The 26,522-nt window shown below is 45.1% G+C and overlaps 1 protein-coding gene and 2 long non-coding RNA genes across 3 annotated transcripts in view; 1 reads left to right on the top strand and 2 right to left on the bottom strand.

Moving 5' to 3' along the window:
- Nucleotides 1-26,522, bottom strand: part of LOC308652843 — a 1,084,519-nt gene that overhangs the window by 1,057,890 nt on the left and 107 nt on the right. The window lies entirely within an intron of this gene.
- On the bottom strand, nucleotides 385-25,831 carry LOC308652844. The gene is made up of 3 exons (XR_014022910.1): nucleotides 25,791-25,831; nucleotides 16,962-17,153; nucleotides 385-657 (listed from the first exon to the last, which is right to left on the bottom strand). It is a non-coding gene; the product is annotated as an uncharacterized lncRNA (long non-coding RNA).
- LOC308652701 (melanoma inhibitory activity protein 2-like) lies at nucleotides 19,350-21,760 on the top strand (the record flags this gene model as incomplete). The annotated part of the gene is given in 3 exon segments (XM_081300733.1): nucleotides 19,350-21,278; nucleotides 21,280-21,382; nucleotides 21,654-21,760. Coding segments are annotated over 3 exon segments (2,139 nt in total).

Genomic DNA, 26,522 nt, shown 5'->3' with positions numbered 1-26,522 from the left:
TGTTTGGTGCTAGGATGGACTCCGAGGACCCTCACATGCCAGTCAAGTGCTCTGCCACTGAGCTGCACATGTAGTCTCCAAAGATACCTTAATAAGTGGAAATTAATTAAATCATTTGATTATGAGCATTTCCAAACAAGACGATTCTCTCAAACAAGCCAATTCTCTCAATCAAAAACAAAGTAAGCTAAAAGTAATTTTTAAAATATTCCTTATAAAAAATAGAAGTTCACAGAATTAAAAATTCTATAGAGGTCTAGAGTTGTGGTGCAAAGGCAGAGCATTTGCCTGGCATGTGTTAGGCCCTGGGTTCAATCCTCAGCACCACATATAAATAAACAAAATTAATAAATAAAATAAAAAGATCCACTGACAACCAAAAAATTTTTTAAAAAAATTCTGTAGAAAACTGAAAGAATATTAATCAAAAATTGAATAGGAAAAACCTACTGCACGGAACTGGAGACGTGGAGGCCATGGGGAATTACATTGTAAAATAACTCCAAAATAAGAAAACTAAATGAATCAATTAGCATACAAAACTTGAACTGGTACTTAGAGTTCTCCTACTGGATGGGATCCTGGGATCATCAGGGCTCAAGGCTGACTGTCATCTGCCCTTTAAGAAGTTCTGATTTTATTTCAAATGTTCATGATCTATAGAGAAAAAAGAGAGAAAGGTGACTTTTCTAAGTTTATTTTATGGTATATCAAATTCTGATATAGTCAAGATAATTCATCCAATGCAGGATGTTAGTGTTTATAAAACAGATGTTATTTGTGCACCATTACAAATATACTGCCAATTAGCACAGCAGCCAGGGAGCTGCTCATCCTAGATTAGCAGGGGAAGAGTCTGGAGGAGGGGGAGGGAAGGTCAGGAGGAGGATGGGGGCCTGGAAGATGGGTGGGGTCTGGAGAAGAGGCAGGGTCTTAAAGAGGAGGAGGGTTGGGCTGGGGTTATGGCTCCATGGTAGAGTGCTTGCCTGGCATGTCTGAGGCACTAGGTTCAAACCTCAATACCACATAAAAATAAATAAACAAAATAAAGGCATTGTGTCCATGTGCAACAACAACAAAAAATTTAAAAAAGAGGAGGAGTATGAGGTCTGGAGGAGAGGCAGGACAGGAAGAAGGGAAAGGTCTGGAGGAGAGGCAGGGTCTGAAGAAGGGGGAGAATGGGTCACAAGGGGGTAGGGCCTGGCATATGGGTGGGACCTGAGGGAGGGGCAGGCCCTGGAACATGAGTAGGCCCTAGAGGAGAGGCAGGGTAGGAAGGAGGGGCAAGGGTGGTTCAGGAGGATGTGCAAGGCCATAGAATATGGGTGGGATCTGGAGGAGAGGCAGAGTCTGGAGGGGGAGGCCTTAGGGGGAGGGTTCTGGAGGCGTGGCTTCTTGCTAATTAAACTCTCCACCAAAAGAAAAATGTGTGGCTGTGGTAGCTCAGTGGTAGAATGCTTGCCTAGCATGTGTGAGGCACTGTATTTGATCCTCAGCACCACGTATAAATAAATAAATAAAATAAATGTATTTTGTCCTTCTGCAACTAAAAAAAAATTTAAAAAACTAAGCAAAGATTAAAGGAAAAAGAAAAATGTGGTACATGAGTTAATAAATTCTGGCTTTGTTAGAAGTAATATATTTAAACTTAAGAATCTCAGAAGCTGAGGCAGAAGAATTTCGAGTTCAAAACCAGCCTTAGCAAAAGCAAGGCATGAAGCAACTCAGTGAGAGACCCTGTCTGTATAATAAAAATAAGGGCTGGAGATATGGCTCAGGGGTCACATGCTCCTGAGTTCAATGCCCAGTACCCCAAAATAAAAATAAAAAACAATTTTAAAAATAATGTAGTGGGCTATTAACATATGCACTTTTTAATTTTTTCTACTATTTTAACACTGCAAGGAAAAACAAACCATTAAAACACTAAGGAAATCAAAGAAGTGGACTGGGGCCCCCTTCCCTTAGGCTCTATATTCCTGCCTTCCTATACATTCCTCCTTCCTCCATTCCAGGTTCCCTAGAAACCACCCTGGGTCACCATGTTAAGATGATGAGGGTCAAAGCCTAAGGAAGGGTCACTGCTGCACAGGGAGCCAGAATAAAATTGTGAAGGAGAGAGTGGGGCTGACAGCCACGGCTGCCCTCAGCTCTCAGGCCCAGGACAGGGTTTGCTCCTCATGCTCCCCATCATCCCCTCAACTGCTGCCAGTCCTTCCAGAAGCTTCTGAGCCATCTCTCTGAGGCTACTCTGAGGAAAAGAGAACCATAGCTGTCCCTAGAGACATAACCCATGTGGGTCCCCATGCTAGACCTCTCCTCAGGCTGCTCTGAGAAGGAAACCCCAGGCTCCTCCAGAGCTATGACCCATGAGGGTCCCCAAGCCAGGCTACTCCAAGGAGAAGGGAACCCCAGGCATCTCTAGAGACATGACCCACAAGGGTCCCTAAGAAAGGCATTTGCCTGAGGCTTCTCTGAGAAAGGAACCCCAGGTATCCCTAGATATGTGACCCATGAGCGTCCCCAAGCTGGGCTTCTCCCTCAGGTTGCTCTGAGGAGAAGGGAGCTCTGAGTGTCCCTAGAGATGTGACCCAGGTGAGTCCTCAAGCCAGGCATCTCCCAGAGGCTGCTCTGAGAAGGGAATCCCAGGCTTCATTAGAGAAACAACCAAGAAGGGTCCCTAAGTAAAGAATCTCCCTCAGGTTGCTCTGAGAAGAAGGGAACACCAGGCTCACTGAAGACATGACCCACAAGGATCCCCAACCCTGGCATCTCCCTCAGGCTGCTCTGCAAAGGGAAACCTAGAGACATGATCCACGAGATCCCCATGCTAGGCTTCTCCCTTGGGCTTCTCTGAGAAGGCAACCACAGGCATCCCTAGAGACTTGACCAACAAGGGTACCTATACCTGTCATCCCCCTCAGGCTTCTCTGAGAAGGGAACCCAGACATCCTCAGAGACATGACACGTGAGTCCCTAAGACAGGTGTCTGCCTGAAGCTGCTCAGAGAAGGGAACCCCAGGCCCTACTAGAGACATGAATAACAGGAGTTACAATGCCTAACATCTCCTCCAGCCTGCTCTGAGAAGGGAGCCCTGGGATACCTAGAGATGTGACCCACAAGGGTCCCCACACCAAGCGTCTACCTGAGGCTCCTCTGAGTAGAAAGAAACCCTGGGCATCCCTAGAGACATAACCCATAAGGGTCCCCACACCAGGCATCTCCCTCAGGCCACTCTGAGAAGAAAACCTGGGGCCTACTTAGAGATGTGACCCATGAGGGTTCCCACACCTGGTGTCTCCCTCAGGCCAGTGTGAGGAGAAAGGAGGCCCAGGCATCCCTAGAGACATGCCCCATGAGGGTCCACATGCCTGTCATCTCTCTCCTCACAGGCAAATGTGAGGAGAAGGGAACCCCAGGTGTCCCTAGAGATGTGGCCCAGGAGGGCCCCCACACTGGCATCTCCCCCAGGCCATTCTGAGAAAGGAGCAATGGGCATCCCTAGAAACATGACCCATGAGGGTCCCCACACCAGTGTCTCCCTCAAGCCACTCTCAAGAGAAGGGAACCCCAGGCATCCCTAGAGATGCCACCCACAAGGATCCCCACACTGGCATCTCCCTTTAAGCCACTCTGAGAAGGGAGCCCCAGGCATCCCTAGAGACGTGGCCCAGGAGGGTCCCCACACCAGGCATCTCCCTCAGGCTGCTTTAAGGAGGAGGGAGCCCCCTGGCATCCCTAGAGACATGACCCACAAATGTACCCATGCCAGGTGTCTATCTCAGGCTGCTGAGGAGAAGGGAAACCTGGGAATCCCTAGAGACAGACTCATGAAAGTCCCTAAGCCAAGAGTCCACTGAGGCTGCTCTGAGAAGGGAGCTCTGGGAGTCCCTGGAGGCATGACCCATGAGGGTTTCCAACCTGGGTGTCTCTCTCAATCTGCTCTGAGAAGGGAGCTCTGCCCCTCCCTGTGTAGTGACCTAACACTCCCTTAAGTGGGGTCTTTCCCAGGTTGGTCCTGAGGGGGAAGCCATCTCCTCACTCTCAAAGAGAGGGCATTAAAGATGGCAGTGAGGCCCTGCCCCTTGTTGACCACACCCCTTTGGCCACCGGCAACACAGGGGCTGCTCATGGCCCAGAGGCAGGGTGTCTCCTGGCTCCCTGGTGAGTGTCAGCACCTTCTTCTACCCTCAGCAGTTACTGAATAAAATCTGTTCCCACTGCTGTAACTGGGTCTGGCTGTGGCACCATAAGGAGTGGAATCTCAGGCGACCCCCTCCCTGCATTCCTCCAGGCCAAGTGCTGCAGCAGCCTGAGCCAGGCAGGCAGAGGCACAGAGGCAGGCACCTACAGGGAGTCTAGACCCTTACTCAGGCGCCCAAGGGCAGAGGCCAGAAACAGACCACCACAGAGGCTTCTAGGATGTGTAGTCTTTGAGACAGTGACTTAGCCAGGGACTGCTCCATTTTAGAATCAGGGGTTTTAAGAAAATATGTTAATTCCCAGCCCAGGGTGACCACTGTAGGAGAGTAGAAGAACATGATCTCAGACCAGGTTCCCAGTAGCCTCTGAGAGCATTCTAGGTAATTCAGTCTGTCCTGCCTGTCCAACTCTCACCATGGATGCCTCTGGAAGCTGCAGTCTACATAGATTCAGGGTTCTCAGGGATTCTGGACAGTGTAGTCTGGTGCTCTGCCCACACAGTCTTTTCCCTTCAGGACCATGGAAGCTGTGTGTCATGTGCTGGCCCAGGCACCCTGGAGGACCCTGGCAGTGGACTCTGATGTTCTACCTATGCAACCCTCATCCCAGAAGCCTAGGGGCTGCATGTAGCACATTCACCCTCATACCCTCAGGTTCTGGGTAGTGCAGTCTTGTATTCTACAATGCATCCCAGCTGCAGAGGTCTCTGTGAGCTGCAGGCTACTCAGGCACCCGTAGTGATTCTGAACAGTTTAGTCTCACATTCTGCCCACTCATCCCTCATTCCAGAAGCCTATGGGGGCTTCAAGTAGCACATTCACCCTCATTACACCCACCCAGGATTCTGGGTAGTGTAATCCAGTCTTCTACAATGCAGCCCCCACTGCAGGGGTCTCTAGAAATTGCAGGCTACACAGTCACACAGGCATCTCTAGGGATTCTGGACAGTGTAGTTTGGTGTTCTGCCCATGCAGCATCACTACAGTGGATTCTGCAATCCCCACGGATCATGGGTATTATAGTCAGGTGCTATGTTGAACTATACAGTGACTACTTAGAGCTCAGAGCCCCCAGAAATTCTGAGTATTGTAGTCAGTTCTACTCTGTCATCCCTGACCACAGAGGTCTCTGAGAGCTGTGGACCATTGATTATTCTGGGTATGCAGTCCATCCTACCTAAGTGGACTTCACCATCAAACTCTGGGATCTGTGTAGCACAAGCCTGCCTAGACACCCCTGAGGAGTCTGTGTAGTGTGATACAAAGCTTGCCCTAGCAATACTCAAAAGGAAGGTAGGTGTCTCAGAGCTGCAGGTCCCCAGGGATTCTGGGTAGTATAGTCTTGCCTTCTGCCTCCATAGCCCTCACTCCAACATAAGGACTGTGAGAGCTAGGAGTCAGCCCATCACACAGATTGGGCTCATTTCTCTCCAAACATTGGGCCACTATGAGAAGCTACATGATCCAAGCCCTGTGAAAACTGCTTAATCAATATCAACATGGTAAGGCCATTTTGAACTATGCCAATTCTGTGAGGAGATTTTAATCAATACCAATCCAATAAGGCAAATTTAATGTATACCAATCCAGTAAGGCCAGTTTTAATCAATACCAAACTGGTAAGGCCACTTTAATCTATAATTTAACCTATAATCCTGTGAGGACTTTTGAATCAACACCAGTCCTGTGAGGATAATCCCATTGACACAAGTCCTTTCACAAGACAAAGTGGGGAGGACATTGCCCCTGTATGTGGTTGAACTGTTCTACTCTAACTTCTCAGGATAACACCAACATATGTCCAATTACTATGTGACAATTAGGAATAAAATTACTTTTATAAATTAAACAAAAAAACACTTAGGATGTTAAGAAAAAGTTAGACTTGGGCTGGGGTCATGGCTCAGTGGTAGAGTGCTTGCCTAGCATGCATGAAGCACTGGGTTTGATCACCAACACCACAGTTAAAAAAAAAAAAAAACATAAATTAATAAAATAAAGGTATTGGGTCCATCTTCTTCTAAAGATCTGGGGAAAAAACAGACTTACGGGGAAACAATCCTCCTCAGGATAGGAAAGAAAATACCAGATAGCAGCAGTGGACTTGACTGCTGCCACCTTCTGAAAACTGAGTCAGAGTCACCTGCCTTCTACATGGTCAGCAGCTACACAGATGGTCCCTAAGCAAAGGAGACAGGACTGGCCACACCCTGGCTAGCTCATGGCTGGTGGAGGTTGCTGTGCCTAGCCAGGCCTGCCTATGAAGCCTCCTCTAAGCATTTTTTCCTTGTCCAAAGGACAGGGTTGCTGGGGCTCCTTCCACAGGGAGTACTCAGGGACCCCACATTCTTATGCAATGGTGGTGCTTTGCAAAGAGTGGGTCTCTCTGATTTGCTGTAGTCCACAATGTGAAATAATTCTCCTCCTCCTCCTCCTTCTTCACTCCTCTTCCTTCTTTATCTTCTTTCACTTTCTCTTTCTTCTCTTCCTCCTCTTCTTTTTCTTCTATTCTATGCCCTTTTACCCTTCTTTCCTCCTTTTCCTTGTCTTCTTCCCCTGCCTCCTCCTCTCCCTCCACCTCATTCATTTTCTCTTACAGGTGAAATAAGAGGAAGGATCCATTGTGCTTTATTTCTATTACTGTGGACACCAGACTTTACCCTGGGATTGTTTCTGCCAGTTCACCTCTTTTTACCTATTTGACCTCTTGTTGCTTCCCTCAGGAGCTGTGCCAGGCACACTCATGAAACTGGCAATGAGAAGAGCATTTGCTGTCAGTGCTCATTGCTGCAGGATAATCAGGAGAATGACATTCTGCCTGTGGGCAAGGCCTTCCAGCAGCTTCTTCAGGTCTTACTCCCAAGCTCTGAGACTGGTGGGTGACCCGATGCCCATAATTTCAGGGAAAAAGGGTGCCCATCACTGCTGTTGAGAGGCCACTGGCCTTACACCACTTACCTGCAATGTCCTTAGCATAGAAAGGCCTACTGCTAGTGGCTGAGGACCTGACATGGCCTTGAGACACAGATCCTGGGCACTCAGCACACCATTCCCCTGCATCTTCTCTACCCCACCCCCCTGACAGGCTGGTCTTGTTTCCACAGAACAGCCTCTACACTGAGGATGGCTTTGGGTTGGCAACACACAGAACACTCTATGGTCCTGTACTCCTGTCTTTCATGTTTCTCCCAGCTCCTAAGTCATCTGTCTCCATTCAGCATCCCTGCCCCATGTGGGCCTGGTTGGCCCTCAGGGACTTCTCTTAGGAAAGCAGGCATCCATGATGTCCAAATCTCTTCACATCCCCAGAGTCCTATGAAGTAGCCATCATCCACATTAATTATTTGCATTCTAAATAATTAAAACCAAAAGTCTGTTTCTAAGTCTCCCCAGCCACAATTCACAAGCTCAATGGCCACATGGAACTAGCAGCTACCATAACAGACACTATCCAGGAAACCAAAGCATGCTGGGCTAACTCCACCCAAGTGACCCTGAAAGGACAGACTCTCTAAAAATTATCATTTCCCCTGAGAAAATATTTGACCCTTAGCCTGAGATGAGGTCTGTGGATCTCCATCACTGCATCCAGCTCCTGAGGCTGCACATATTTTGCCCATTCATAAATAAGTGGTTGACAAAAGAAAAAGTCACAATGACTCATTCTCAGAAATTCAGCTTAATGAAAAAATTTACATAGACTGCCATCTATGAGAATTTAAGCATATTCATAGATTTACTACTACTTTAAAGGGGTTACTTTTAGACATTTCTAAAAAAAAATTCTGAAAGATATTTAAATGTATTTTGTGTCACTCTTGAATTTTGGAATTCATAAAGGCCTTGGAATGTGCCTTAAAGATCTAAGGTCAAACAGATCGGACTGGTGGAACTGAATTCTCACTCAGTGGAAATGAAAAGTCAGGGAATTCAGTATGGGGGGGTGGAGTGTGACCAAAGTCAGAGGTACTCAGCATGTGCATGAAAAATTGCCTTAGGGGGACAGAGCCTAGGGGCTCAGGCTGTAAGCAAGAGGCTGCTGACAGCACACATTCTCATATATGATGCAAAATTCTAGGCACAGTTGGCAAGAAGTCAGCTTGGATTAATCTTAGAGTGTGGAAGAGGAGATGGAGTTCCATCCCACTAACCAGAATGTGACAGGACAAGAGCTCCTCAGAGTTCCCAGATGACACTTTGGGGATCCACCTTCAGGGAAGTTTCCAAGAGGAGCTGTCCTCATGATTGATCTGGAAAGCCAGGAAGAGGTGCTGAGGGCAGAGGAAGAGGTGAGGAAGATTCAGGGACAACACTAGGGAGGGACTATGGAGAGTCAGAGACAAGTGGTCAGAATGCTCAAGCTGCCACTGCACTTTGCTCCACATTATATGGGAATATCTCCCAGTACACAGGCAGGATAGACATCTACATATGGGGTAGGTAGCCCCATCACAGGGCTTGCCAGAGTCTGACAGCAAGGTTGGTACCCTCTGAGGCTTCGCTCTGAGCTCAAAGATGGCCTCCCTCCCTATGTCCTTATACTGGTATCTCTGGGAATCTATGCCCAGTTTTCTCAGCTATAAGGACACTGCTCACATCTGAATAGAGCCACCCAGAAAGCCTCATTAAGTTTAATAATCACTGAAAAAACCCTTTCTCCAAATATGGGCATACTATGAGCTACTAGGTTAGGACTTCAAAGTAAGAATTGTGAGGAGCTAGGAATCAGCCCTTTACACAGACAGGGCTCATTCCACTTCAAACAAAAGGCTACTGCAAGAAGTTATGTGATCCTCACCCTGTGAAGACAGCTTAATCAATACCAATGTAGTAAGGACATTTTGAACTATACAATCCTGTGAGGAAAGTTTAATCAATATGAATCCTGTAAGGCCACATTAATCTATACCAATCCTATAAAGATGCTTTGTCTTTACAAATTCAATAATGTTAATCTGTGCCAATCCAGTAAGGCCACTTTAATTCATCCCAATCCTGTGAGGACATTTTAATCAACACCAGTCTTAAGAGAACAGTTCCATTAACATGAATCCCTTCACCAAGGCAAAGAGGGGAAGCCTTTGACCCTGTACATGTTGATTGAACTCTTCTGCTCTAACTTCTCAGGATAACACCAACATATGTCCAATTACTATGACAATTAGTAATAAAAATGTTTTTATAAATTAAATTTTAAAACATTAAGAAAAAGAAAGACATGAGAGAAAAAAAAAATCCTCTGCAGGATAGGAAAGAAAATCTCAGGTAGTAGCAGTGGCCTTGACTGCTGATACTCTCTGAAAACTTGGAGTTGAGGTCATTGGCCTGCTAAGCTGCCCAGTAGCTCCTCAGATGGTCCCTAAATGAAGGATCCAGGTCTAGCACTACACCCTGGCTGGCTCATGTCTGGTGGAGGGTGCTGTGCCTGGCTAGGCCTGGTCATTCTGCTTTGTTTCACTGGTCCAAAGGGCAGGCTGGATGGGGCTGCTTCCACAGGGAGCACTCGGGAACCTCGCATTCTTACTCAATGGTGGTGCCTTGCAGCTATCAGGTCTCCCTGACTTGCTGTTATCCACAGTGTTCTCTTTTGTTAAAAGATAAATTCTCAAAATAATTCTCTTAAAAGGAAAAATATGATTTGGGGGAAAAATACATTTTGAGGGAACTGGGTCATGGCAAGGCAGCTGGAATGTCACCATGGTGCTGGAGGTCTGTGTGGACATTCACTCCTACCTCCTCCTCTACCTCTTTACAATATTCTGTTTGAGAAGAATGAGGAAGCTGCTTTCACCAGTTTCTGCCTGTGGGAGGCCCTGGGGTTCATCACTGTCTTTGGTTACAGCTCCTTTCTCTGTGTCATCATCAAGCTGTACATTCTGCTGGGAGTCCTGAGTCGCCTTGGTCACCTATACAGGAGTGTTAAATACCTGGTCAAGACCCTCACTGCCAGACAGACCAGCCAAGCAGTGGAAGGAGAGACAGGGACAGAGATGTGACAGCAATGGGCCATGGCAGGGGATGTCCAACACCCAAGTTCAAAAGGGGTACAGACGAGTCGGCCGAATACAGAAATAGCAGGCCTCCTGAGACCCACAGGGGAGTCTCAACATGCATGCAGTGACTTTAGGACTTGCTTCCTGTCCTGATGCTTATCTCCGAGAGGATCTCAGGTCATCATCAAGGAAGTTACTGGGAATACAACAGACCATCAGAGTCATCAAGAATTCTTCTGAAAGGAGCAGTGACAGAGGATCTCACCATGACAGAGCTGGACATACATGTGCATGTCATCATTGCCTGGGTACCCCATCCCTTCGGCCTCTCCTCCTTCCCAACACTGGCAATGCTATCCACAATGCTTTCTCCACACCATCCTTCTTCATCCAGTCTTCTTCCTTTACATCTGCCCAGGCCCCCTCTCTCTGCCCTCTTGAGTTTGTACTTGTTGGCATGAACATCTCTTCCAGTGGAATTTGGCTTCCCAGTATCTAGTGTGTCATCCAGCAGATGCTATACAGTTGCAAGTGCAGAAAAGGCAAGCTCCAGACCCCCACATCCATGGTCCACTCCCTCACTAATCCCAGAGCCCTGTGACAGATGTTGGTCTCTGTCTGCAGATGAAACAGTACCAGATGCTGGTGTGGAGCTTCTTTCTTCCAGTCAGCATTAGCCAAGTGGGCACAGCAAATAAATAAAACCTTGCACCTGCCACAAGCTAATGTTTCATGGTTTCTTAAGTGTCACTTTGCCTCAAGCTGAGCATCTTTGCAACCTGCAGAATTTCCCATAGTTTCTAATGTGCATGACGCCAGTGCCTGTCCTGCTATTCTCCAGGCTCATCCTGGATGTGCTTGTCTGTCCAGGTGTGCTGTGGCCACTTTCTCCTCCTACCTGTGTGATCAGGAGCATGTCTAGAGTCATCCCCTGCTTTTTGCTTCATCCACAGAGCTTTCTGCTCACTTCCTATCTTCCTTACATCTCAGCAGTCTCTAGACTCACTCTCCTTCCTGCAGAGCTCCACCTTCACCTCCATCCTGGACTATTAAATGAGAGGATTGTTCTACATCCCAGGGATGACACTCCAACACTGCAGCCCAAGCCCACTGAAGCTTTCATGTCTATAGCTCACCATCTGGACTCCTGCCCAGGATGCACCAGGTCCTGTGTAATTGAACTCAGATGCCCCTTTAGGGCAAATTCAGTCAACTCTCACTCTCAGTACTTCTCTTAGACATTGCTTCCTTCTGTTCTGGGTCCTTAGCTCATTCTGCTCCTGTCTCTGTCTAAATTATGTCAGCCTCCCAGACCCAAATGCCCACCAAGCTCCTGCCATCTTCAGTAACTTCTTTCATAGTGCAGGATCTTCCTACTGCCTGGTACCAGTGCCCTTTGCTTTTCCATTTTAGCCAGGCTTCACAGGCCACCTTACCATACCCTTATTAGTAAGGTCTCCAACTGACTGCAGCTTCCACAACATGGAGCTTGGATCATTGCAAAAGAGTCAAAGTTGGCAGAGGGAGTGTAAGTGTCCCTGACTTTTTTAAAATTTACTTTTTAAGGAAGACTTGGATGAGCCCACATAGACATGCCTCATGCTTTTGGCAGCCTGTCTTGAGACGGCTGAGTGAGCCACATGGGTGGACTGATCTGGATCAGAGGCTAAAGGTAAGAGGTGTTAGTCCTGATGCTAGAGACCAGCCTTACTCTCCCTAAGACTGGGGTGGTGTTGGGCAGTGCTCCAGCCTACAGACATCACTTGATGACCCATGATGGACACTGGAAAATGAGGAGGAATGTCTGTGGAGAGGCCCAGTCTTCAACTGCAGGTCCAGAGACCCATGTCCCCAGTAACAAGAAGCAGGCCAGTTGTCATGAGCCATCCATGGGCTATGTGTGTGAACTACTGCACATAGTAGCCAAATGAGGGGATAGGCCTAGTGTTGCAAGCTCCCTGTCAAGGATTGATCACATGATACAGGTGCACCTCCCCCTCTAGCTCTGCCTCAGATCCCACACAGCACCTGAGATGGGTGTGACTCACCAAGATGTCAATCTATCTGCTGTCATGAAGCAAGACTCCACCCTTGAAACCTTATCCCTCTCTGAGGTCCCTGATATAAAATAAAGGAAACAGGGTTCATGCTCTCTTTCCAGCATGGAAACTGAACTTTAAGCTCACAGAGCAGTCCTGCTCTCTGTTTAAAAACTACTCTCTGTGTTGTGTGATTTTTCACCATTTTCTTAGCTTAATGTTGCAGCCAGCTCTTTTAACCAAGTTTGTCTCATCTGAGCACATTGGGCAAGAGCCAGGGTCTCTCCAACATGTCTTGCCAGGTGTTCCTGAGACAGAGGTGCCAACTGACAGAGCTCAAGTAGGACTGAAGGACATCAGAGGTGTGTTGAGACCTTGATCTCCTTGTCCTGTGTTACTGCTACTAACATGGGGAAGAAACATGCAGCTGTTTTGGTGAAAGCCCACCCCACCTGGGAGCCATTGACTCCAGGCACATGCTGTCTGGCTGCTCTGAAGAATGTCTGCAGAGATCTTCTGGATGGCTACACAGAGGCTCCAGACACTGTGCTCCTTTCTACTGGGCACCAATCACCCTCAGTTGGGCTCTAGTTCACCTGTCTGGGATACCAGGACCTTGTCTGCTTGCTTCATCCTTTTTAACTTTTGAACAGATGTCTTTGTGGCTGTGCCAAGCACCCTGGTGAGAGCCTGGAGGAAGAACATCACTAGCCTCAGTGGGAAAAGATGGATGCTGGGTCTCAGGCCACCCAGAGCTACTAGCCTAGCTGAGCTTAGGGAGTGCTGAACTGTGATAAACTTTCAAGGTAAACCATTAATTCTTGCTCTGGGTTTTCATGTAAAATGTAATTATTCCTACTTTATATGGAATAATTAAAGCCATGTGTCACTGCAAAGCAACATGAAAAACTAAGCCCAAAAAAACATCCCCTAGAGCAAGGTCAGTTTACAATACTTTTTTTTTGTGAACCCCTCAATACAATGGAGTTCTTACAAGCTTTGATTAGGTTTGAGGTATCCATCTTAAACCCGAATTACCCAACTCCCAGGACTCAACAACAAATCCATAAATACATATCTTTGGTACTTGCTCAGAGTAAAGAGTGAAGGCAAGATTTTACACTTTAGAGTGTAAGGAGCACTCTAAAGAAGCATGTACCCAGACAATGCAAGCTGAACTTGGACATGAGACAACCATCTGCTGTCTTATCCTTCTGACGTTCTGTGAAGAGCAAAAGATAGCGACTATAGGATGGTAACAAGGCCCTGCAAACTGCAAGGTGACCTATAGAAGCTCTCACAGAAGCTCAGCTCCTCAGAGAGAGGGACACAGAGAGGCAAATGCTCAGAGACTTTCTACTCTGCTACCATCAGCCACCAGAAGGGGACACTCAGGGAAGTGAACATTCAGAGACTCCCTAAATCTGCCATGATGTATGCACTCTCACTCTCCCCACAGCACCACTAGTGTTGCCCTGCTGTCACCGTGAACTGCTGCCGCTCAGGTTCCCAGTTGAGCTACTGGCATCTGACAGTCAAGAGACCACTTCTTCATAATGGCTGCCAATCTTACTGGAGTGAGATGGTATCTTAGGGTGGTTTTGATTTGCATTTCTCTGACTGCTAGAGATGGTGAGCATTTTTTCATGTACTTGTTGATTGATTGTATGTCCTCCTCTGAGAATTGTCTGTTCAGGTCCTTGGCCCATTTGTTGATTGGGTTATTTGTTATCTTATTGTCTAATTTTTTGAGTTCTTTGTATACTCTGGATATTAGGGCTCTATCTGAAGTGTGAGGAATAAAGATTTGTTCCCAGGATGTAGGCTCCCTGTTTACCTCTCTTATTGTTTCTCTTGCTGAGAAAAAAAACTTTTCAGTTTAAGTGAGTCCCATTTGTTGATTCTTGTTATTAACTCTTGTGCTATGGGTGTCCTATTAAGGAATTTGGAGCCCGACCCCACAATATGTAGATCGGAGCCAACTTTTTCTTCTGTCAGACGCAGAGTCTCTGATTTGATATCTAGCTCCTTGATCCACTTTGAGTTAACTTTTGTGCATGGCGAGAGGAGGGGATTCAGTTTCATTTTGTTGCATATGGATTTCCAGTTTTCCCAGCACCATTTGTTGAAGATGCTATCCTTCCTCCATTGCATAAGACACCATCTCACTCCAGTAAGATTGGCAGCCATTATGAAGTCAAACCACAACAAGTGCTGGCGAGGATGTGGGGAAAAGGGTACTTTTGCACATTGCTGGTGGGGCTGCAAACTGGTGTGGCCAATTTGGAAAGCAGTATGGAGATTCCTGGGAAAGCTGGGAATGGAACCACCATTTGACCCAGCTATTGCCCTTCTCGGACTATTCCCTGAAGACCTTAAAAGAGCGTACTACAGGGATACTGCCACAGCGATGTTCATAGCAGCACAATTCACAATTGCTAGACTGTGGAACCAACCCAGATGCCCTTCAATAGATGAATGGATAAAAAAAATTGTGGCATTTATACACCATGGAATATTACGCAGCACTAAAAAATGACAAAATCATGGAATTTGCAGGAAAATGGATGGCACTAGAGCAGATTATGCTTAGTGAAGCTATCCAATCCCTAAAAAACAAATACCAAATGTCTTCTTTGATATAACGAGAACAACGAAGAACAGAGCAGGGAGGAAGAGCAGGAAGAAAAGATCAACATTAAACAGATACATTAAGTGGGAGGGAAAGGGAGAGAAAAGGGAAATTGCATGGTAATGGAGGGAGACCCTCATTGTTATACAAAATTTCACATAAGAGGTTGTGAGGGGAATGGGAAAACAAACAAGGAGAGAAATGAATTACAGTAGATGGGGTAGAGAGAGAAGATGGGAGGGGAGGGGAGGGGGGATAGTAGAGGGTAGGAAAGGTAGCAGAATACAACAGTTACTAATAGGGCATTATGTAAAAATGTGGATGTGTAACCGATGTGATTCTGCAATCTGTATATGGGGTAAAATTGGGAGTTCATAACCAACTTGAATCTAATGTATGAAACATGATATGTTAAGAGCTTTGTAATGTTTTGAACAACCAATAAAAAATAAAAAAAAAAAAAGAGAGAGACCACTTCTGCGGCCCAGAGACATCGCACTATGGATGGAACATGATCTATTACATCTGAGGGACTTGCTGGCTGGGTGAAATGGGAATAGCACCGTTCTCTGTGTGTTAAGAGTATATTAAATATAATTGCATTTCAAACACATCTAGCTCTACTGTGGTTCTTCCAACACTGCTCACAACAGTGTGCCCATGATATTACAAAATTTTCTAAAAACTGAATGTGTATCTAAAAGGAAGTAAATCTAGAAATAATGAAATTAAGAGCACACAGAAAGAGAAAAGGATGTGTTAACAATCTGGGCCATGGCTATGGCTAATCTGAAGTCATGTCCATGTGCTGAGGTTGGCTTGAAGGTCACCTGCCTCCCAAGCCAAGACAGAAGCCTGGGTTACATATGCACCATCATCTGACAAAAGGCAACATACCAAAATTTTTAAATAAATTGATTTTCTAGGTACTACAGTGTAAAGTAGATTTTTATGTGAACCTATCCAGAGAAGATGAACCAAACAAAGTGGGCCCTGTCTGGGATGGATGACTTTAATTATGGCAGTGTGATAAAAGATGAGGGCCCTCTGTGAGGACGTGACTGTAAACATGTTTGAGCAAAGCAAGCATGAGAGGCCTGAGCAGAACTTTTATGGGGGTTGGGCTTGGTCATTCCCTGATGCCTCCCCCAGAAGACTGGAGCCTTCTACTTCTTGACCTGTGCACCTCAGCCTTCATGAAGCTGTTCCAGCTGGCATTATTCACACAGTGACGTATATTGCTCAAGGCATAGTACTAAGAGAGATGCCAGGGAAATAAAGAGAGATGTCAAGGAAATACTTAATATGAAATAAGACTTGAAGAAGAAAATGGCATTCAACAAGCTCTGCTAGTTTCATGTCTAAACCAAGAACAAGAGATTACTTTTCTTCCACATCCACTTCCCGGCCCAAGTCTAAATGGTTCCCTTGTTACTGGGCCCAACTCCAGCCACTCCAGAACATCCCTTACAGATCCCTGAGCATCTTCTCCCGGACCTGGGGGAATAACACAGCACCAACCCACTCTAGTCCTGAAGCCTATTGGGGGACTCTGTTAAGTCAGCTCCTGAAATCCAAGGGGAGTCCCCTGGTGTGCAGGGCTAAACAGATGTGTTCAGAGCACCCCATCCTTCAGGTTCTACCTGGTGTTTTGTTTGTTTGTTTGTTTGTTTGGTGGGGGGGCAGGGGGATTGGGGGATTAAACCCAGGGACACTAAATCCTAAACCACAGAGCTACATCCCCAGCCATTTTTGTTTATTTTTTTTTTTTAAATTTTGAGGCAGGTCTTGCTAAGTTTGCTTAGGTTCTCACTAAGTTCAGAAGGCTGGCTTTGTACTTGTCATCCTCCTGCTTCAACCTCCTGAGCTGCTGAGATTACACCTTGCCAGGTACAGCCTGCTATTTCAAGAGAACGGCTCCTGCTCTGATTTGTAAATGTTCCCATGCCACAGGTCCTTCATTTTGCACTCTATGGATCATCTCTTTCACTAGGGAAGTCTCCCGATACAATGTTCCCTCACTTCTGCTCCCTGACTTCCTCCTCTTTCTTTGGTCATTGTGTTTGCAAAAAATAAAGTAAAACAAAAACCTACCAGGCCTTCCCCACCAGGTGCTTTGCAAAGTAAGAATCTTAACTCGGCAGTTCAAAAGCTGACTCTTCATTCACTCTGCTGTGTCAACATCTGCCCACCTGGAGCTTTATGCAGAATGAGCCCTCCTTGGAGAATGGTCCATTCCTTCCAACTTCAGACAGTGCTGGGTTTTCCTTCTCTTCAGCTCTGGCCCTGAAAGGTCATCAATGACAGGAGTGGAGACTTCAAAAATGTGACATCCAATCTATAAGGACTCACCTGCACAACCTGGGAGTGTGCTCATGGGCCCAGATGTTCATGTGCACACACATGAAGCCAGAGTCCACAATGCAACTCCAAGGACAGCATGACATCTGAGAAGAAACTCCAGAACATGCCCATAGGATAACAAGCCAGGGCCTCATCCACAGTCCCGTGGTGAGCAATCCAATTGGCCATGACCATCCTCCCTCCAAAGCTCTTCCCTCACCCTACCCTCCTGTGCCCACCCTCCTCTGGCTCCACTTTGAAGCCTGGGTTTTTAGTAAAGATCTTGATTTCTGCCTCCCAGCAATCTTTCCTGAGACTCAGTCCTGTTGGTTTAACTTCCTACCTTAACCCAACAAACAGCAAGCCAGCTTAATTTACTCCAGATGATTCTTGTCACACACACACACACACACACACACACACACACACACACAAATCTAATGAACACATTAAAATAAACAAGTAAAAATTCTTTTAGATACAGCTGATAAAACAGGACACAGAACAGTAGAACTTTGCTCTTTGGAAGTTTCTATTCTGTTTCATACTGTGGAATGAGTTCGTGGAGGTCAACTGGGATCAGGGAATCAAGACAGAATCAGGCATGATTGTGTGTGAGGTGGAAACACCCAACTTCCCTGGCAAGGTGACCAGAGACACACAGGAGGAGTCCAGCCACTTAGACAAACAGCACAAAAAAATAACACGATCATGGCATTTGCAGGCAAATGGATGGCATTAGAGAAGATTATGCTAAGTGAAGTGAGCCAATCCCTAAAAAACAAATGCTGAATGTCTTCTCTGATATAAGGGGGGTAACTCAAAATGGGATAGGGAATAAGAGCATGAGAAGAAGACTACCACTAATAGGGAAGAAAGGTGGGAGGGAAAAAGAGGGAGAAGGGGAGTTGCACGGAAAATGGAAGGAGAAGCTCATTGTTATACAGAATACATATATGATGTTGTAATGAGAAAAAGAAAAAAAAAGTGTGTCACATTAGATTGGATAGAGAGAAAGGATGGGAGAAGAGGGGAGGAGTAAGGAGGACAGGAAGGGCAACAGAATAGAATAGACAATATGAATGATGTGTGTACATTCCATGTATGTATTATATGTCAAAATACATTCTGCTGTCATGTATAACTAAAAAAAAAATTAAAAATAAAGTTAAAAAAATGACAGTACAATGATCTAAAATATCAGTTCTTATTTAACCAGTTGTTTAATGTTTATGGTTGCTTGCTCTATAAAAATAAAACTTAATAAAAACAATATTAAGGGTAAACTTAAAAAAAAGAAACATAAGTCATTAACCCAGCTAAAAAATTAAAAAGAAAAAAGAAAGAAAGGAAGTAGTGTATCATGAGAGTTTTTTCTGTTAGAAATAATTCAAATGACCATCCTAGAAAGAGTCAGCAGGTCTGGGGAGGTAGCTCAGTGGTAGTGAGCTGGCCAAGCATGCAGAAGGCCTTGGAATTTAAAGCCCAATACTGCAAGAAAAGAAAAGGGAGGGAAGGGAGAAAAAAGAAGGGAGGGAGGGAGGAAGGGAGGAAGGATGAAAGGAAGAAAACAAGGAAAAAATGAAGAAAGGGAGGGAGGAAGGAAGGAAGGAAGAAAAAAGGGAGAGGACAAAAGCAGGGAAAGGAATGGGTCATTAAAACAAAAGGGCAAGCAGTACACATATAAGAATATGACCTAAAATCTGTTGAGACAGTTTAGAAAGCTTTAGAATTTGCATGACATCAAACTGAGTGGTATTATGACTGTATAGAAATTTCATAAGAAGCTCCATCTTGGCCTAGCCTAAACCAAACTCAGGGGTGACTGGCATGGAGAGGACTCCTCTCTGGCTGGAGTGGAAGGGACCTGAACCCCTGGCACTTCAGGATGCACTGGGTAGGGAAGGAAGGGGCCAAGACACCCCTGATGGGCACTTGAGCACCACAAGGCTCCTGGGAGTCCTTCACCCCGGCTCCCCACATCACAACCCCCCTCCCCCCCTTGCAGGGGTTCTCAGTGGTCTGCTCCGTTGCCTGGTGCAGGTTGGAATTCCTGAGCAAACACCTGAGTGTCCACAGCCATATTAGAGGGTGGTCCTGGAAGAAGTAGGAAGGGTTGTGGCAGCACTGTCTGAAGACATGAAACCAGGCCCTGATCCTTATGGCGTTCCTTGGGATTTGGTGATGTGTAGAGCTATTGGATGTTTTTGTCTTCTTCTCTTGTTTTTGTTAAGAAGTTTTCAGTGTGTTAAAAGCAGGCTTTATGTGGGAAGAGAAAAACAGCTGGCTCTAAAACTTTCTAGAAGAATTGAAGAAAAATGTGAACTACTTGAAAAAGTTAGCCTTATTCAAAAAGAGCATGAAGGCATAGAGTCAACTTTAAAGGGTGGCAGTTTTGAGAAGGGTCCAAGAGAAGCCCCAAATTTAAAGGCAACCTATGAAAAGCTGCATAGGTCCAAACCTAGCCATGGGGATGAAAGACTCTTTCTAGAAAAAGAGCTAGAAGAGCAAAAGGCCAGACATTGTAAACAGGATGAAATCATGGCAGATATATCGAGAAGGATAAAGTCCCTCGAAGGTGAATTAGGATCCCTCAGATCACAAATAACTGAAAGTAAAACAAACCTGAGACTGCTTCAAATGAGTGAGGAAGGACTTCAGCTGGCAATGAAAGAAGCTTTGGATGTAAGTTCCCAGCTTCGGCAATGTCAGAAACCAATCATAAAAGGAGAAGCTGAAGCATGGAGGGAACAAGGATGTGTCCAATGTAAAGAGAGCACCACATTGGAAGACTCTCAAGTCCATGCAGGAAAAGTTCAAAGTGATAAAGAAAATCACGAGGAGTCTCTGACTGAAGGCTTGCTGAAGATGAAAGATAGGTCTTCTCCAAGCGCGGGAGCCCAAACAGATGTTGGCAACTTGGAATGGGGAATGAGGAGTGAATCAAGAATTGGTGCTCACTTGGATGATGAGCCAAAAGGAGCTTTAAAGAAACTGATTGATGGTGCTAAGCTAAAGGCCTCCTTAGAAAACTTAGAAGGACAAAGATATCAAACTTGTGCTTTCTTATCTGAAGTAGAGAAAACAAAGGAAGACCTTAGAGAACAGATTAGAAGTCTGAAGACTGAACAGGCAACCTTGCTGTCAGAGAATACACGGCTTGAAGGTGAGAAGGAGAACCTTCAGCAGAAATGTAAAGTCATAATGGAACACTATCCAGAAAATATGACGAAACTCTATGGGAAACTCAGAGTAGAGGAAAACTACCGGGTGGAGCAAGAGAAGAAACTTTCCAAGGTCAAAGAAGAGATGGGCCATATGAAGAAAGAGCTGGAGACCTACAGAAAACGAGCCAAATATCTTGAAGAAGAATTGGAGAGAACCATTCAGTCCTGTCAGGGGAAGATTATTTACTCTGAGAAAAAAGCACATGAGAGTGAATTGGCGGCTTGGATTGCTGAAAGAAACCTCCATTATTTCATGAAACAAAAGGCTCGCAATGGACAAAAGTTAACTGAAAGGGAGCTTCAGTTTGAACTTGTAGAGAAAGATCCCTGTGCACTTGGTGTTTCAAAGGCAGCATTGGGCAGAAAGAATTCCCCCAATGGTCCCTCATCATTGGGTCCTCCTTGGCAAGGTGGATGTTATTCGAATTACGGTAGACCATCGCGACCAGCAGAACTCAGAAGTTCTAATATGCCTTCTTTGGATAAAGAGGATTGGCCTATGTCTTCAGAAAGTCAGTCCAGTAGAAAGGAGACCAAATTTGATCCTGGTGATACCAATGTGCCTGATTCATCTCTCTCTGCTGAAAACCAAGCAACTGGCTCTGGCTCATTGTTGGCACCTTTCCCTCCGGTCAGAGGTGAATTGTTTCCTGTGGACCCAAGGAGTCAGTTCACGAGAAGAGGACCATTTTTCCCTCTGCCTCCTCCAGGAAACAGGTATGGAGCACCTCAAGATTATTTTCCACCAGGCCCACCACCCCCTCCATTTTTTCCAATGCCAGATGTCTATGCAGGGAAGTGTTTTTCTCAAGACCTTCCCCCAAGAGCTGGATTTCCTCCACCCACCCCCGCATTCTGAAAGTAGAAGTGAGTTCCCTTCAGGATTCATTCCATCTTCAAATGAGCCTGCTACTGAACATCCAGAACCACAACAAATTCCTACTGGTATTTTGGGGCCAATCCCTAGAGAAAGTATAGGTTTAATTTTGGGAAGTAACAATTTAAAAGGGGCCATCACGGTGATACCTGGAGTAGTAGATTCTTATTTTGAAGGAGAATTAAATGTTACTGTAAAGTCAAATTTTGCCCTTCGGTTTACTCCAAAAAATACAATTACTCAATTACTTTTATTGTCCTGTAATTTGGATGGACATCCACAATTAAATTTGGTTTCCAACCTCCCAAAAAGAGTGTACTGTAATTAATTGTTTTTTAGGGAAAGACAAAGACAATCATGCAAAGGAAACAATATATACAAAATGGTTGGTGATGAAGCATTATTCCCATTTTAAAGATGAGGAAGATAAGCGCAAAGGTAAATGAGTTGTCTAAAATCACATGAATATTAACAATGTATAAAGCAGAAAACAGGACTGTTTTAATCAATTTTGTACACCAGGAAATACCAGTACATGTTAGACAAGAACATCAAATAAAGATGAGTTCTTAATCTCTTTATTCTACTCCTTTCTAAGAGATGCTCCACAGTTGACCCAGCTCCTGGTAGGTGGGGATGCAGGGAGTGGGACAAGCTTATTTAATCCCTCCCTAGCAGTCCTATGAGAGAGATATTTTTACTATTCCTATTTTATACATGAGAATATGAAGGTACAAAGAGGCTAACAAAGGTTGGAAATAAAGTGGAAATTCAAACCCAGGTGACTAACTTCACTAGGCCTTTAAGTTAGAATACTTAACCATATCCCACAGTTTCTCCCTACTTTGTCAAACAATCCTAAGTCATTCTTGGCCTGAAAACATGAGGGATATCAAATAAGTTCTGGGACATACAATGGCCACACATCTAAAAATTCACACAGGTCTTTACATTTGGCTTACAGGAAAATGGTATCCCTTCAGTAGATAAACTCATGTACAATACGGTGTGGGCCCCTTCAGTAACATTTTTACAACCTGATTTAATTGGACAAGAACAAACTGAACAAAAAGTGGCAACCAAAAAAGCCTCAAAATAGCAGTAAAACAGAGAAAACAGAGAAACAGAGAAAGCCCAAATCCTTTTTTCACCTGAGTGTAGGGTTTTCTGGGGAGAAGGGCATGCAGTGTATTTCAGATATACTAACATGCCTGCTACTACTCACTGCACAAGAATTCAAAACCATAGGAAGGCATCTGGAATATAACCCTCCCTAATTTTATTTACCAAGGGTTCACAAGACAGGCCTAAGATATCTAACAATAAGGCTTGACTATGAATACATTTAAGGAAGCAGAGCTTTCAGAACTGTCAGGTTTCCTAGGGCACTAAAATGACTTCAGGAAATTTGGGACCAGTCTATAAGGCACTAGATTCGTTAACATCAAATGACAATTTGAAACTGGCAATAAAATGGTTTTTCAATCTGTCAATCTAATATTTCACCTTGTGAGATATATTGGAAACTAATAAATACAAGAATGAAGTTCCCTAAAGAAGTTTGTGCATAATTATCTATATCTAGAACTTTAAAGATGTATAAATCAATCCATCATCCCTTTCTACTGGAATGATTTGGAGTTGAAGGGACCCACCCAAGTCCAGGAATAAGACCACTTCTTTTCAAGCTCACTTTCAGCCCTATGCATCTGTAACTCTTCAGATGAGAGACTCCTAATCAGCAGTTTAGGATTTACCAGCACATCTCCAGGTCAGTAGGTAAAATTAGGATTTCTTTAAAGATTTCTCAGCATAGTGAAGAGGAAGAGGATATACGTACCCTCCTCCCCAGGCTGCTTAACATCTTCATTGTCAGAACCACCATCATCCCACTTCTGTAACTTTAGTACCTTAAGACTCTTCTACCCTTCAGCTCCCCCGCCTTACAAAAACTACACATCAATTTCAGGGAAACAGAAAACAGCACCTCTTCACAAGGTTTTGAAGCTAAACCACTTCTGGATTACATCAGTTAAAAGAACAGAAAAGAAATGTGAGGTGAGAATTCTGTATATCAATATATTAACACATACATCCTATGAAATGGTCACTTCATGACTTGAGCTATATGCTGAGCAATTTAAAAAGCAAGAAGCTGACTGACAGATGTAATACTTTGACTATGGTTCAAGCAGTATCACTCCCAGTAAGTGTATGGCCAATTTCCAAGTCTGTATGCCAGCCTTGCTCTAAACTATAGAAACACACATTTTTTGTTTGTTTTATTTGCAGGCCCTTTTAATTTGTAGACCCAAGTTTTACTTACAGTGATGCCCCTTACAAAACTGTTTTCAATGGTATTTGCCACGGAGCAGGTGAAAGTATAGGCTACTAATTCCTTCTGGAAACACCCCAACTCAATTCTATGACACACATATATGTTGTTCCATAAACAACCTGCAGTTAAGTATCAGTGAGGCTCCAACAGACAGTGTCTAATATCAATAACGCTAAAATGTAAGGAGGTAAAAATCTGGAAAACCAGATCAAGGAGGGAACTCTGCCCATTTAGTTTCCCAGTTAAATTAGATATATGCATATATTAAATATAAGATTTAACCTAAATTCTGAAAAGGCTTTATTCCTTAAAAATATCTTTAATGTTGGAAACTTAGATGCAGGAAACAGCTACTTCTCCAGTATCTTCATTAGGTTTTAAGAACTGCAATCTCTTAAGGGTTCTATGACTATAACAGGGAAATACGATGTGAGGGAATTTAATAGTTTGCCTTGGGATTTAATAAAATCCCAAATCCTTAGGCCAGCATGATGGAGAATGCCTATAATCCCAGCAACCCAGGACGCTGATGCAGGAAGATTGCAAGTTTGAGGCCAGTCTCAGCAATTTAGCAAGGCCCTGAGCAACTTAGTAAAACATTAAAAAAAAAAAAAAAAAAGGCTGGGGATGTAGCCCAGGGATAAAGCACTCCGGGATTCCATCCCTAGTACCAAATAAATAAGCAAACAAACAAAAATTCAATTCCTTGAAAGAGGGAGCAGCCTGAAAAGAAAGTGAGATTCCAAAATCAATTAACAGCATCATTACTCAAGAAAATTTTATAGCCTACCCAAGAGCACTGTTAGTAATTTTAATGCAATTCAATTTTCTTCACACAAGGTAAAAAGGACCCCTCATAACTAGCACAATCTGAGAATACTGAATAAAGAAAACTGTTAATTTTCAACCAAAGCAAAATAAGCTCTAGAGATCTTTTTTTTTTTTTTTTAAGAGGTATTTTGTCTAAATAAACTACTGTAGGAAAATGGCAATCTAAAGGGCATTTTAAAAACATCAATGTCCAAATGACTGAAATCGAATCGGTGTGTTTATAGTAATGCTCAGGGCCTCGGAGCAAAACTGTAGTTAGTCAACTAGTATGGCTCGCTCACAGAAGTGACAAATGCTTGAAAAGGAAAGGAATTAAGTGGGTTAAGTGCGGATTGGATGACTGTGTTTTGAGACCTGCTCACAGGAAACCACTACATCCTGCCCCAAGTCCCTGTCAGTCACCCGGCTCTCGGGTGTGGTTTCACTTTGCTTTTTTGGGGGGAATAACTTAAAAGCAAAATTACATTCTACTGGCCTTTTCAGATACAAAATAGTTTTATCACACCAAATAAAGCAGTACAACTACAAATGAAAGTAATATTTATTTCCAATATTGATTAAAATAAGAGACTTTCTCCAGCTACAAGAATGCCACTCACTGCCTATAGATTATGTTTCAAAATCCCTTTATTGTGAAAAAGTTGAAAGCTCTCAGTCCTTTTTTGTGATCATATTAGAATATCTGAGGCCTGGTATTATATACAGAAAAAAGGTTTATGCAACTCACAGTTCTAAAGATTCAAGAGCAGGGTGCTATCATCTGCTTGTTTCTGGTGAGGACTTCATGGAAAATGGCTTCATAATGGTGCGTGTGCGTGTGTGTGTGTGTGTGTGTGAGAGAGAGAGAGAGAGAGAGAGAGAGAGAGAGAGAGATTACATGATGAGACATGAAGCAAGAAAGACGTGAAAAGCCAAGTTTGCTTATAATGCCTCAAATAGATGCAGTCCCTTGAAATAAGTACTAATCTTCATTAATCTTCCAAGGGCAGTGCCCAACATTCCACTAGGTTCCATCTCTTTAGGGTCTATCATTTCAAATCCACCACACTAGGGACTAACTTTTCTTCATAGGAAATCTTGGGATCACTGGTTAGTTCCTATCAAACCATAACAGACTCCGTCCTCATATGAAGTTACTGGGAAACATGTGGGGCTCAATAGAAATCTACAAATCTGTCAAACAAATCAGGGCACTTTTGGTTTGAGAGTCACATAGGGTAGCTACTGAAGATGTATTTTTTTCAAATCCTAAGATGTGATTTAAAAAAACAAACAAACAAATCCGCTGTCTCTGCATAGTGGCTTACATGAAAGTAGATCTGCTGGAGATTTGTCAGAACCATGGATACACTGAATCCGATGAGGGACGAGTGGTTTTTGCTGTTAATTGCCTTGACGCTGGTAAAAAAAAAAAAAAAAAAAAAAAAGTAGAAAAATAAGCGAGGCGGGGCGGAGTACAGGTGTCCGGCCGAGCCCCTCCCGCGCTCCCTCGCAGCACGCCGCGCGGCCCCCTCCGGGTCCCCGGGCGGCCTGCTTCCTCCCGCTGAGGGCGCCTTTTTCAAGCTCTCACGGGCTCCGGAGCTCCGGAGGCAGGCAGCCCCCTCCCCTCGGGCCAGCCCCCCTTCCACGCCGCCGCCTCTCCTCCGGCCGCTCCTCCCCATAATTGCTGCTCCGCACCCGCCTCGGGGCCGCTCCCCGGTGTCCGCGGCCGCCCGGAGGCCTGCGTCGGAAGGCGGCCTGAAGCTCCTCACGCCCCCGCCCGCGCCCCCGGCCGCACCCAGCCGCCGAGCCCCTCACGCCCGCGCGCCCAGGCCGCCTCCGCCGGCGCTGCCCGCTCTCCACTCCCTCCCCAGAGGGGTGGCCGCAGCCCACGCCGCCCTGTCCAGGCGACGCCTCCCCCAACACACCCCCTCCAGCCTCGCCCGCGCCGCGCCTCACCGGCCCTCTCGGCCCACCATCCAGCGCGGCGACGCCAACCCAGCGCGCCCATTGCCCCCTCAGCCTGCGGCCGCTGCCGCCGGGGAAGCCCCTCAGCCCGG

This window comes from Spermophilus citellus (assembly GCF_964194105.1).
Source record: "Spermophilus citellus genome assembly, chromosome: 7".
Taxonomy (NCBI): domain Eukaryota; kingdom Metazoa; phylum Chordata; class Mammalia; order Rodentia; family Sciuridae; genus Spermophilus; species Spermophilus citellus.
Note: the sequence above shows the minus strand (reverse complement) of the source record. Positions and strands in the feature narration are given on the sequence as shown.